This window comes from Myotis yumanensis, unplaced genomic scaffold, assembly GCF_028538775.1.
Source record: "Myotis yumanensis isolate MYYU_CA2020_CCGP unplaced genomic scaffold, mMyoYum1.0.hap1 SCAF_10, whole genome shotgun sequence".
Classification (NCBI taxonomy): Eukaryota; Metazoa; Chordata; class Mammalia; order Chiroptera; family Vespertilionidae; genus Myotis; species Myotis yumanensis.
Genome location: NW_027223761.1, coordinates 47,231,034 through 47,243,832, shown reverse-complemented (window position 1 = coordinate 47,243,832; position 12,799 = coordinate 47,231,034). Strand labels below are relative to the sequence as shown.

The window sequence follows — 12,799 nt, the reverse complement described above, 5'->3', positions numbered from 1 at the left end:
ACTTCCTTCATGACCCAAATCTTCATTTCTAACAGTTATTATTTCTGTATGAAATTTTGATAATGCCATTAAAAAATAAAGTAGCATTTTTTTAATTCTTGCTGAGATGGATTGTAAGGGGTCTGTTTCTCACACGCACATACCCCTCCCCAAAAGAGAAGAAGAAAGAAAAGAAAAACAATACTTTTTGTAAATGTATAGGATATTACTAGAAGAACTGAAAAGAAATTGGTAACAGTGGTTCCACTGGAAAGGGTATACTTGTTAGCAGTGCACAGGTATAGGAAGGTGGCTAATTTAATTGTATATCTCCTTTAGTATCTTTTGAATTCTATATTCTACCAGTATAATTCTATACCTAGATATGTATTATCTATTCTAAAAATTAAAAGTTTTAAATTAGTAATCTCAGCCCCCAATACAACTATTTTATCTGTGTGTCACTTTCTCTTTTCTTGTCTACAGGCAGATTTTTTTTTTCCCTGGTGATACAAAAAATACTTGTCCATCGTATAAAACACTTGGAAAATAAAGCCTAGTTGGGAGTAGGCACTAAAAAGCCCCTGAATACTTCTATCCAGAAAACCACTTTGCTCTATTTTCCGCCTATATATAGCTTTTACATGGTTGAGATCATATATTTTATTACCATTTCATATTTTAATGGTTATAGAGTATTTATTTCATTGACTGGAAATATAGTAATGTTTAAAATTCCTCTACCATTGAATATTTAGTTACTGGATTTTTACTATAATCACACAATGAGTATTATGAGGCATGGAGCATTTCATTTCTATTGAAGATTTTCCTTAGAATTACTTCTTAACATAAAGCTACCGATTAAAATATTTGACTCTATGTGTGACTTTTATAACAGAGTACAATTTCACTTCCCAAAGAATTATATCAGCTTAATCTACTATCCAGTGTGAGTGAACCACTTCATTATAACCACTCCAGCATTGGAAGCTGTTTTAAAATTTATGACCAGTTTACTAGGTGTAAAATAGTAAAATGCTTTGACGTGACTTTTATGTTGCTGTTACTATCCTTGTCCTATGTTTGGCTTGTTGTTTTGTTTACTATAGGGATCTGCAAAGACTTGGAGAACTTCAGTCTGAATTGGCAGGAGTAGCTGACTTCTCGGCTGCCTATCTTCGGTGTCAACTTCTTCTCATCAAGGTTGGTTTGGACCAGTGGTTCTCAACCTTCTGGCCCTTTAAATACAGTTCCTCATGTTGTTACCCAACCATAAAATTATTTCCATTGCTACTTCATAACTGTAATGTTGCTACTGTTATGAATCGTAATGTAAATATCTGATATGCAGGATGGTCTTAGGCGACCCCTGTGAAAGGGTCGTTCGACCGCCAAAGAGGTCGCGACCCACAGGTTGAGAACCGCTGGTTTGGACTCATTGGACTTTTGAGTGTGATGCTAAGAATACACTTTAACAGATCAGGCAGAGTTTGAGGCCATAATTGGAAAAATATATGGCCTTCTGCAGCCACAGCAATGGAGAATTATGTATTCTGTGGTGTAATTGTATTTGACTCTAATTAAATAATTGTTAACTCTAATAGAAATTTGAATTTTTAAAATTTGGTAGCATTCTTTCATCATTATGTAATTAGAGCAGATCAGGTGCATAATCATTTTCTTTAGAATCCCAAAGATTTTCATTGTTTTTTTAATACTTTGATTAGCAAAGAATTTATATGAACTTTTATTTTCATAATTTCACTTCATCAAAGTAAAATTAGTCAGAGGTTGATTTCATTGCTCTTAAAAAGGCCAACTTGCTGGCATTTCATATAAGGTAGATGATATATAGGTGTATATATACTATATATGTTCACACAAAATTTGTACTCAAGAAACTGTTTCAGTTGGCAGAATTGGAAACCAATTAAATGAGTTCAGTAGCTTTCAGCTTCTGCAGCAGAATGCAGAATTCTGCTGTAAATTTAAACTTAAAATTTAGGAGAGCCCTTCTTACTTGATAAGCCTTTATCTTGGCTTCAGTTCCAAATGTTAGTCTTTAAAGAGATTAATGATATTTATTTAAAGTCAGAACAAATGGAAAAGTTTCTTATTTCCCATTGTAAGATGTGTGAGCTTAGGGTTTTGCAAGTTTGTGTGTATATATATATATGAATGTGGGTGTGTACACTGAAGTGGGTTGGGATTTAAACAGCCCTTGTTGAGCAAGATAGATTCTTTCAATCATATATGCTTGCATAACCACTACCACAGTCAATATATAGCACATTTCCATTGTCCAAAAATGTTCCTTATGCCCTTTTGCAAAATTGATAGCTTTTCCAAGCTTCTGTGAAACAGGGCTAATAACTCAACCCAGGTAAGGACTCGTAACCAGCAATAAGTGTGAGTGCTGTTGGCCTAGGGTCTAGTGCAGCCGTGGGCAAACTACGGCCCGCGGGCCAGATCCGGCCAGTTTGAAATGAATAAAACTAAAAAAAAAAAAAGACCATACCCTTTTATGTAATGATGTTTACTTTGAATTTATATTAGTTCACACAAACACTCCATCCATGCTTTTGTTCCGGCCCTCCGGTCCAGTTTAAGAACCCATTGTGGCCCTCGAGTCAGAAAGTTTGCCCACCCCTGGTCTAGACCTATCTAATATGATGGTCACCAGGTACATGTGACTATTGAGCACTTGAAATGTTGCTTGTTCAAATTGAGACGTGCTGTAAGTGCAAAATTCACTCTGGATTTCTTAGACATTGTGTGAAAAAAGCATGTAAGCTATCTCAGTAATTTTTAAAAGATTGATGGCATAGTGAAATGGTGTTATCTTGGATATACTGCATTAACTAAACTATTGTTAAAATTAATTTTACCTATTTCTTTTTACTTTTAAAAATGTGACTACTAAAAAATGTAAACTTACTTACATGGTTTGTTATGTGTTTCCATTAGACAGTGTTAGTCTAAGTTTTTTGTAATGTCATTGGATTGTGTCTGTAATTAAGAAGAACTGTGGAAATTAGAGACTATAGCAGAGGTTAGACAAGAGGTGAGAGGTGGGCCATATGGATGGATAGAAGAGGAGAGAGATAGAAGGTGAAATCTGTGGCTTTACATGTTAGTTTTGAATAGAAATCTTGAGAGAGGGTGTAAACTAGGAAAGCTATGCTGGTAAGGTGATGGGGCTGTTCAAAGAATAGTGAGCGTGGGGCAAAGAAAAAAGAACCACAGTCAAACAAGAAGGGTTTACGCAGTCAGGGAACATTGGCTCTGGGAACAAGAAGGGCCCAGAGCCTCAGAAGCTGGCTTGCCTACATTCTGGTGAGACCTTCATGGCTCCTGTACTCTGCTTGTAAGCAATGAGCCAGGACATATGGCCTTTGGGCTAGGAATTGGATTGAATAGGGAGGAATTCAGTTAGCTCAAACCTTTGGTTTCCTCTCTGTCCATAAGTGGGGCTGATTGGCTTAAAGGAATAAGACTGAGAGGAATGCCTGGCCAGTGTGGCTCAGTGGTTGAATGTCCACCTATGAACCAGGAGGTCAGGATTCGATTCCCAGTTAGGGCACATGCCCAGGTTGCAGGCTCGATCCCCAGTAGGGGGCAAGAGGCAGCCGATCAATGATTCTCTTTCATCATTGATGTTTCTATCTCTCTCTCCCCTTCTCCCTTCCCCTCAGAAATCAATACAAAAAAGAAAAACGAGACTGAGAGGAAGTCCTGATTATGATAGATTTTCAAAGCAAAATAAACATGTCAGTCTCAAATGATATGCCAGTCTTTGTGATCTCTGTGTTCTGTCTTCTCTCCTCTCCTGATTTGTGTGTAGGCCTTACAGGAAAAGCTGTGGAATGTGGCCGCCCCTTTGTATTTGAAGCAGAGCGATTTGGCCTCAGCAGCAGCAAAACAGGTAAGCAATTAAGACCTTCTCCTCCGTAGATCTCTGTCCAGGAATTATCTCATTCAAGTTAGAGCCAGAGGCTTTCACACTTCATCTTGGCTCCACAGATCTGATGTGGTCTCTGCAGTCTCAGCCTGTAATGACAGAAGTTAGTGATAGGAGAAGCAGCATAATTAGGGGTCACAGCACTGGCGTTAGAGTCAAGGGACCTGGGTTCTAGTCCCAGGTATGCCTCTAATTTTCTGGGTGATATTGACCAGGTTACTTAATCCCCTGGTTTTTTTTCTCCTCTGTAAAATATGGCCATTCAATGAGATATTTCTAAGATTCTTTTGTGTTCTAAAATATCATAAGTTAGTAATTCAGATATACTAAAATCCAATAAAAACTATCATGAGTCTTTTATCTGAAAATGAAGATGAACTCATTTTCAGGTTATTTATATTTTTAGCTTGTACCATCTCTTGAATGTTAAAAGGTTCTTATGTTTCTCCTCAGTTCATTAAGTAGCATTTCATTTTATTTGCTTTGAGTTTATTTCTTTCTAGCTTTGAGCAATTTCCCTTCATTATTAGGTATTGGGATTTAGTGAACTCTTCTGGATAGTGAACTGTACATAACTAAGTGATTGTGACCAATTAGAAAGCTACATTACAATTCACTAAACAATTTCAAGTTTATTTTAATTAAACCTCACAATAATTCCATTAGGCAGGAATAAGTATTAAGCTCATTTTATAGCAAGGTTAAATTCATAGAGCTATAGGTAATATAGTCTGGGACTTGAGCCCAGATCCTCTGACACCCAGAGTCTGTTTTCTTTCCACTACTCTGTTTAATTTCCCATCTGATCTAGACTCCCTCTCAAACTTGCTATGCAGCTTATTGTAGGAGAGTAGAACTTAATGACTGCAGTGCCAGAATGGACCATGTTGGGAACGAGGAGACCAGGGAGCAGGAATCTGGAAGAAAGAGGGGAAAGGAATTACAAATCTGTGTACCAGATACTGTGTTAAGGTGTTTCCATGCCCCATTTAATCCTTTACATTTTCTAATGTTGGTCCTATTTCTTCCCTATGTACAGATAGGGTAACTAAGGTACCATGTAATTAAACATCTTGTCTTCCTTTTAGTCATAGGCGAGCCTGGAGTCATTTCTCTGACCCCAAAGCCTTCAAAGGGGAAGAGAAGCATCATTTGGGTGGGAGTAGCTGATTTGGCTAGAATGGAGCAAGAGTTTAAGATGCACTGGGCCTGAGCTGAGGTCGTAGATGTTGTTTTCTGCACTTATCCCAAACTCCATGCCTGTAGGACAGTTCGTCTGGATGACGAATAGGTGGTTCATGGTTCTTGATGCTAAATTCTTGAGGGCTTTTCTTGGGAATTGGGTTTTTATATACAGCATATATTCATTTTTCCCCACAGCACAGTGAGTTTGGGTTTAGGGTAACAAGTAGTGCTTTATAATTTTATCTGTGATTAAACTTTCATATTATCACATCATCAATTAAGATGATTTTATTACCAGAACAGAGCCTTTTTTTTTCAATTGACAAAATAATTTATTTTCTCTTTTGCAAGACATGCTATACAGTTTTCTCAACACATTAATTTCTCTCCAATTATGTTAATTTATCTCAACATAGGCACTTAAAAATGTCAGTTCAGAATTAAAATATAGGCATAAAAAAACCCCTCAGTTTAGAGTTTCACCTACAATTCTATGCTGTTCTCAAGGAAGACTTGATTTGTTTCTGTGTGTGTGTGTGTGTGTGTGTGTGTGTGTGTGTGTGTGTTAATCTTCACTCAAGGATAATTTTCCATTGATTTTTAGAGAGAGTGGAAGAGAGAGGGAAAGACAGAGAGAAACATCGATGTGAGAGAAACACATCCATAGGTTGCCTCCTGCACAAGCTCCTCCCAGGGCCCGAGCCAAGGAGGAGCTTGCAAACAAGTTACATGCCCTTGATCTGAATCGAACTAGAACCCTTCAGTCTGCAGGCTGATGCTCTATCCACGGAGCCAAACCAGCTAGTGCAAGACTTGATATTTTCACTGATCATTAATTACCTTTTCTTTATAGATCATGGAAGAGACCTACAAAATGGAGTTCATGTACAGTGGTGTGGAGAATAAGCAGGTGGTGATTATACATCATATGAGGCTGCAGGCCAAAGCCTTGCAACTTATAGTAACGGCACGAACTACTCGAGGGTAAGATGTGCAGCTAGCCCAAAGGGGTAGTACGATCCTTTCAAAGACATTCAGAGATCTCACCAAAGTTAATAAGTAAAATGATATTTAGGAAAGATTAGCTAAGGGATGTTAGTATACTCTTTTTCAGATATCCCAAGTTCTGTTCTCGGATTAGATTAGGTCCCTGGAAAAACCTTCCAGTGGCTCTTAATTGCCTACAGCACAACATAGAACTTCATCTGGAAACATTTGTATTGTCCTTGATAGATTTCTTTTTGTTTGTTTGTTTTGTTAATCTTCACCCAAGGATATTTTTCCATTGATTTTTAGAGAGAGTGAAAGGGAGGGGGAGAGACAGAGATAGAGAAACATCGATGTGAGAGAGACACAGACAAATAGATTGGTTGCTTCCTGCATGTACCCTGTCTAGGGTTGGGGATTGAGCCTGCAACTTCAGTTTATGCTCTTGACAGGAATTGAACCCGGGACCCTTCAGTCCGCAAGCTGACACTCTACCCACTGGGCCAAACTGGCCCGGCTTCATAGATTTCTTTTAAAATTTAGTACCAAGAACCATTTTTTCCTCTTCTAAAGGGACTAGTAAACTCTCTCCAAGGCAGTAAAGACTACCTAGTTCAATTCCTGACCTCTCCACCTATTAGTTGTTTGATTACAGTCAGATTTTTAACCTCTCTATTGCCTCGTTTCTTTGTCTGTAAAATGAAAATGATGACAGCATGTATCTCATGGGGTTTCTAAGAAGAATGAATTGGAGCCCAGCCAGCATAGCTCAGTGGTTGAGTGTTGACCTATGAACCAGGAGGTCACAGTTTAATTCCAGGTCAGGGCACATGCCTGAGTTGCTGGTTCGATCCCCAGTGTGGGGTGTGCAAGAGGCAGCCAATGATTCTCTTTCATCATTGATGTTTCTGCCTCTCTCTCTTTCTCTCACTTCATCTCTGAAATCAATAAAAATATATTTTTTAAAAATGAATGAATTGGACAATACATGGAAAGCACTTAGTATGGTACTTGGTACGTAGTAAGAACTCAATTTAATGGTAGCTATTAGACTTTCTGATAATGAGAAATTGCCATATTTCATCAATTAAAAAATGCACAAGTTTTGACTTCTCTAAAACCAAATGTTTTGATGCTGTGCCATAGTTTGAAAGTAGGTTTTTTGTTTCTTGTTTTTTCATAAAATAAAAATGCATCTTAAGAATGGTGGCATCATAGATTTGATACAGTACAGTATTTACATAACTTGTTGCCAGATCGAAAACACAGCTGATGCTCACTACAGCATTTGTTTCAGCCTACATGTGGTACAGAGAAATAAACATGGGTGTTTAAGTAAGCACTGAAAAATACTAGGTCAGAAAGAACATCCCAAATATTATTTTCTTTCTTCACTTATCTTGATGGTGCCAGGTAGTAATTTAATCTTAGAGATATCCATATAGTCATTTAACAAATGTTTAATCTCTACTTCTCAGTCACATCTGAGAAAAGATAGGTGCTTATGATGCCATCTACACTTCTTATTTAAAGAAAGTAGATGTATTTTTTCAGTTGATATATGATTATTGTAAAAATTGAAATATTGTAGATAAAGTGAAAGTTGTGTGTTAATTCACCTATTCTTGAACAACTGTAAACAGACTTTTTTCTAGCCAGATACATGTGTAGACTATAAATGCATGTGTATTAACATAAGTCAAATTATAAGATACTTTGCTATTCTGCCTCCTTTTCTTTTCATCCAACAATAAATTTCATCTTTCCGTGTCATTATGTAACGATTCTAATATATTTGGTCTTTACTCATGCTATATTATCTTACATTTTTTATTTGTATGCATTCCAGCTTCTATTTTTCTTTCTTAATTTTTGGTGGATCAATTATTTTCTTCTTCCAGGGGTTTAAAAATTCTGTGCCCTAACTATAACCTATTCAAGTGAAAGGCAGGACATAGTAGTTAAGAGGGCTGTGGTACCATATTGAATGGGTTTAGATATTGACTCCACCACTTGCAAATATAGTGAGCTTGGATAAATTACATAAACCTTCTGTCCCTCAATTTGTTCCTCTAGTAAATTAGACTGGGATAATAATAGTATCTGCCTCTCTCTCAGAGGGTTATTATAAGGATTATTGAATTTTATATATAAAGCCCTTAAAATATTTCCTTACACATTCAGAGTAAACACTTGATAAAAGCTCATATTAGTTGTATAAATATTATTTTCACTATTATATTTTAATAAATCTATTGAACTTATACTTATTGGCATAAAACAAATAGAACTTATGATCATCTCTATCAAGATCACCTTAGATCAGAATGAAAGTTTTAATGTGCTTTTATTTAATTGTCTCATACTATTTAATTTGGAATTTGGTTTCAGTTTATTATGTTTTTACTAGTGACCCTGTGCACATATTCGTGCACGTTGAAAGGAAATAATTAGAAGGTGGCTGGCAGGATGGGACTGGGAGAGATGGCCCGGACACAACCTGGAGCCAATCTCCCATGGTCCCTCCCCGGCCGGCCACACCTGTGGTGGTGTCATGGCTTGAAGGGCGTCTGCAGAGTGAGCGGGATCCCTCCGTCAGGTGGGGTCCCTCAGCCTGGCCTGCAAGAATCAGGCCAAAATCAGCTCACTGATATCCGCTGAGGGGACCCGGGGTGTGAGAGGACACTCTGCAAAGTTGCTGTCATACAGGGTGTGGAACGCAAATGCAAGTGTGCAGTAAACAGATTCAGGCTGACAGTGCCCCAGCAGCAGCATAGCCCACAGCCAAAGGTGGAATCACGTGGCCATGCGAGGAATAGGGTTCCCTCCTCTCTGGTTTCAGGGTGCATCACCCAAAAACTGCCACTGCCAAGTCACTGCAGCTTGGCAGCTCCTGAGTTGAGAGCATCTGTCCCTCAGTGGTCAGTGTGCATCATAGCTACTGGTCAGATGGACACTTAGCATATTAGCCTTTTATATACTAGAGGCCCGGTGCACAAAAATTTAAAGAAAGTAGATGTATTTTCTACTTTTGACTAAGGGGCCCCCCCCCCCAAGGGACCCCCCCATCCCTTGGGGGGGTCCCTCAGCCCAGCCTGTGCCCTCTCGCTGGGACCACTCGGGGGATGTCCACCTGCTGGCTTAGGCCCGCTCCCCAGAGATTGGGCCTAAGCTGGCAATCAGACATCCCTCTGGCAGCCTGGGAGCCCTCGGGGGATGTCCACTTGCCAGCGAGGACCAGGCCTAAGCTGCAGTCGAACATCCTTAGCACTGCTGAGGAGCCTCTCCCGCCACCACTGCTGTGCTGGCAGCCATCAGCCTGGCTTGTGGCTGAGCAGAGCTACCCCTGTGGAAGCACACTGACCACCAGGGGGCAGCTCCTGTATTGAGCGTCTGCCCCCTGGTGGTCAGTGTGTGTCATAGTGATCAGTCATTCCCAGTCATTCTGCTGTTAGGGTCAATTTGCATATTACCCTTTTATTATATAGGATAGCGTCCTGGCGCATGGGTGGGGCCGGCTTGTTGGCCCTGAAGAGTGTCCCAGATCAGGGTGGGGGTCCCGCTGGGGTGCCTGGCCAGCTTGGGTGAGGGGCTGATGGCTGTTTGCAGGCTGGCCACAGCCCCTTCAAGGTAAGGGGGGGGTGTCCCGCTGGGGTGCCTGGCCAGCCTGGGTGAGGGGCTGATGGCTGTTTGCAGGCTGGCCAAGCCCCCCAGCGGGGACCCTCACCCCATGGGGGTGTGGCCAGCCTTGGTGAGGGGCTGAGGGATGTTTTCAGGCTGCCCATAGCCCCTTCAGGGTCGAGGGGTCCCGCTGGGGTGCCTGGCCAGCCTGGGTGAGGGGCTGATTACCGTTTTTAGGTTGGCCACACCCCCCAGCGACCCAAGCTCCAGCCTCTCCATATTTTTTCTGGGATTTATTTATCTTCTATAATCGAAACTTTGTAGCCTTGAGCGTAGCCCAGGGCTGGCCAGGGCAGGCAGGAAGCTTGGCTTCCTCCATCTCTCACTCCAAGCCTCCTGCTCACTCCAGTTCCGTGGCTGCTGCCATCTTAGTTGGGTTAATTTGCATACTCGCTCCTGATTGGCTGGTGGGCGTGACTTGAGCATAGAGGAGGGATGGTTAATTTGCATGTTTCTCTTTTATTATATAGGACTAGAGGCCCAGTGCATGAAAATTCATGCACTGAATGGGGGCAGGGGTCCCTTCCCCAGCCTGCCCCCTCTCACAGTCTGGGAGCCTTCAGGGGCAGGAGGCGACCCGGCGATCAGGGGAAGGCGACACCCCCATCACACCTCTGCTGCTGCCACTGCCAGCAGCGCAAGACTTGGCCGGCCCTGGTTACCTGAGCCTCAGGCGGCCCTGGTCAGCTGGGCAGCCACCATCCAAGGTGTGCCTGCACCTCGGGCTGGCCCTGGGCAACTGGGGGGCTGAGGGGACTGGGCACTGCCATCTTGTGGCTGTGGGTGCTGCCATCTTTGAGGGCGGGGCAGTCAATTAGCATATTCCCTCCTTATTGGCTGTGGGCGCCGCCATCTTTGTGATGGTGTGAGGGTCCATTAGCATATTCCTTCTTTTTTAGATAGGACTAGAGGCCCAGTGCACAAAATTCATGCATGGGGGGGTCCCTCAGCCCAGCCTGCACCCTCTTGCAGTTTGGGACCCTTTGGGGGGATGTTTTCCTGCTGGCTTAGGCCCACTACCCCGGGGCAGCGGGCCTAAGCCGGCAGTTGGACATCCCTCTCACAGTCCAGGACCCCTCACTCCTTCCGCCCGCCTGCTTGCTGCTCCTTCTCACTCGGCTTGCTGCTCCTTAGCACTGCTGCAAAGGTGGGAGAGGCTCCCACCACCGCCACTGCCCTTTTCAGTCAAGAGCTCGGGTTTTGGCCGGCACTCCCCCTGTGGGAGCACACTGACCACCAGGGGGCAGCTCCTGCATTGAGCGTCTGCCCCCTGGTGGTCAGTGCACATCATAGCGTCTGGTCGTTCTGGTCATTCCGCCGTCGGTCGTTCCGGCTTTTATTATGTAGATAAATAGATAATATAGCTCTTATTTTAAGAACCCTTTTTTAAAATATGCATTAATTTTTATACATACATTATCCAAATTATTTGCCCCAGTTTGCCCTCCGCTGTTCTTTTTGTACCACATTTGACTTTTTAAATTTCTTGTTCTCATTCATTATTTATTTGACTGGAACACATTTTCTAGTAGTGTTTTTCAGATTAAGTATGTAAGTAGTATACTCGGTGAGACGTTGCATATCTGAAACTGCCTTTCGTTGCTCTTATATACTAGTATAAACTAGAGGCCTGGTGCATGAAAATTTGGGGGGTCCCTCAACCCAGCCTGCGCCCTCTCTCAGTCCAGGAGTCCTCAGGGGATGTCTGACTGATGGCTTAGGCCTGCTCCCCACGGGGAACGAGCCTAAGCTGCAGTCGGACATTCTTAGCACTGCGGAAGAGGTGGGAGAGGCTCCTGCCACCACCGCTGCGCTCGCAGCCGTCAGCTCGGCTTGTGGCTGAGTGGATCTCCCCCTGTGGGAGCACACTGACCACCAGGGGAGAGTTCCTGCATTGAGTGTCTGCCCCCTGGTGGTCAGTGCACGTCATAGCAACCGGTCGTTCCCAGTCGTTCTACCTTTAGGGTCAATTTGCATGTTATCCTTTTATTATATAGGATGGAATTCTTTCAGAACTCTGTAAATATTGCTTGTTGCCTTTTAGTATTTAATGTGACAGCCAGGATGTCTAATGTGAGTCTGGTTCTCTTTCCTTTGTAGGCAGCTTAATTTTCCTGTCTCTAAGCTGTAAACTTTTCTTTTTCTCTTTAGAATTATGAAATTTCACCAGGATATGTCTCGGTATGTGTTTCTTTTCAATATTCTTACTGACCTTTATTGGGACTTTGAAGTCTCAACTCTTTTTTTAGCTCAGGTTTTCCCCCCCTCCATTATTTCTTTAATTACTGCTTCTTCCATCCAATCCAGCCTCATACTGGATGTTGTATCTTCTGGATCTATTTTCCTATATTTTATCTTTCTTTCATATTTTTTGTTTGCTTTTCTACTTTATACTCTGAGTAAATTCCTCACTATACTTCTTTAATTTGCCATTTCAGTTTTCATCATTTTTCCTTCTAGTATTCTTTTATTGTTGGTTTCATTATTGCAGTAGTCCTCCCTTATCTGCAGGGGGTAAGATCTAGGACCCCCAGTGGATGCCTGAAACTATAGATAGTATTGAACCTTATATACACTATGTTTTCTTCTATACATACATCCCTTTTCACTTAAAAGAAACACTCTACAGCTTCTTTTTGACATATTTGAATTGCAACATCACTGCTCTTATGCTTTGGGGTCACTTAACTAAAATAAAAATTACTTGAACACAAGCACTGTATGATGCTTAGCAGTTGCTCTGATAACTGAGATGGCCACTAAGTGGCAAATGGGTGCATAGCATATACAGTGTGGGTATGCTTGACAAAGGGATGATTCATGCCCCTGGTGAGATGGTGTGAGGTTTCTTCATGCTGCCCAGAGTGGTGTGCATTTTCACATTTATGAATCATTTATTTTTGGAATTTTCCATTTAATATTTTCAGACCACTGTTGACCACAGGTAATTGAAACTGTAGAAAATAAAAATGTGGATAAGGAGAACTGCTGTACTGGTTATTT

At 41.6% G+C, this 12,799-nt stretch overlaps 1 protein-coding gene across 2 annotated transcripts in view; it reads left to right on the top strand.

Annotated features, from left to right (window-relative positions):
• INTS4 (integrator complex subunit 4) overlaps window positions 1-12,799 on the top strand; it is a 90,003-nt gene that overhangs the window by 64,944 nt on the left and 12,260 nt on the right. Inside the window, exons 16-19 of one of the 2 annotated variants that reach the window (XM_070425690.1) lie at window positions 1,092-1,185; window positions 3,827-3,907; window positions 5,982-6,112; window positions 11,948-11,977. In XM_070425690.1, coding sequence (XP_070281791.1) covers window positions 1,092-1,185; window positions 3,827-3,907; window positions 5,982-6,112; window positions 11,948-11,977 — 336 coding nt within the window. The remainder of the gene's footprint in view (window positions 1-1,091; window positions 1,186-3,826; window positions 3,908-5,981; window positions 6,113-11,947; window positions 11,978-12,799) is intronic. The other variant, XM_070425691.1, reaches the window with a different exon arrangement.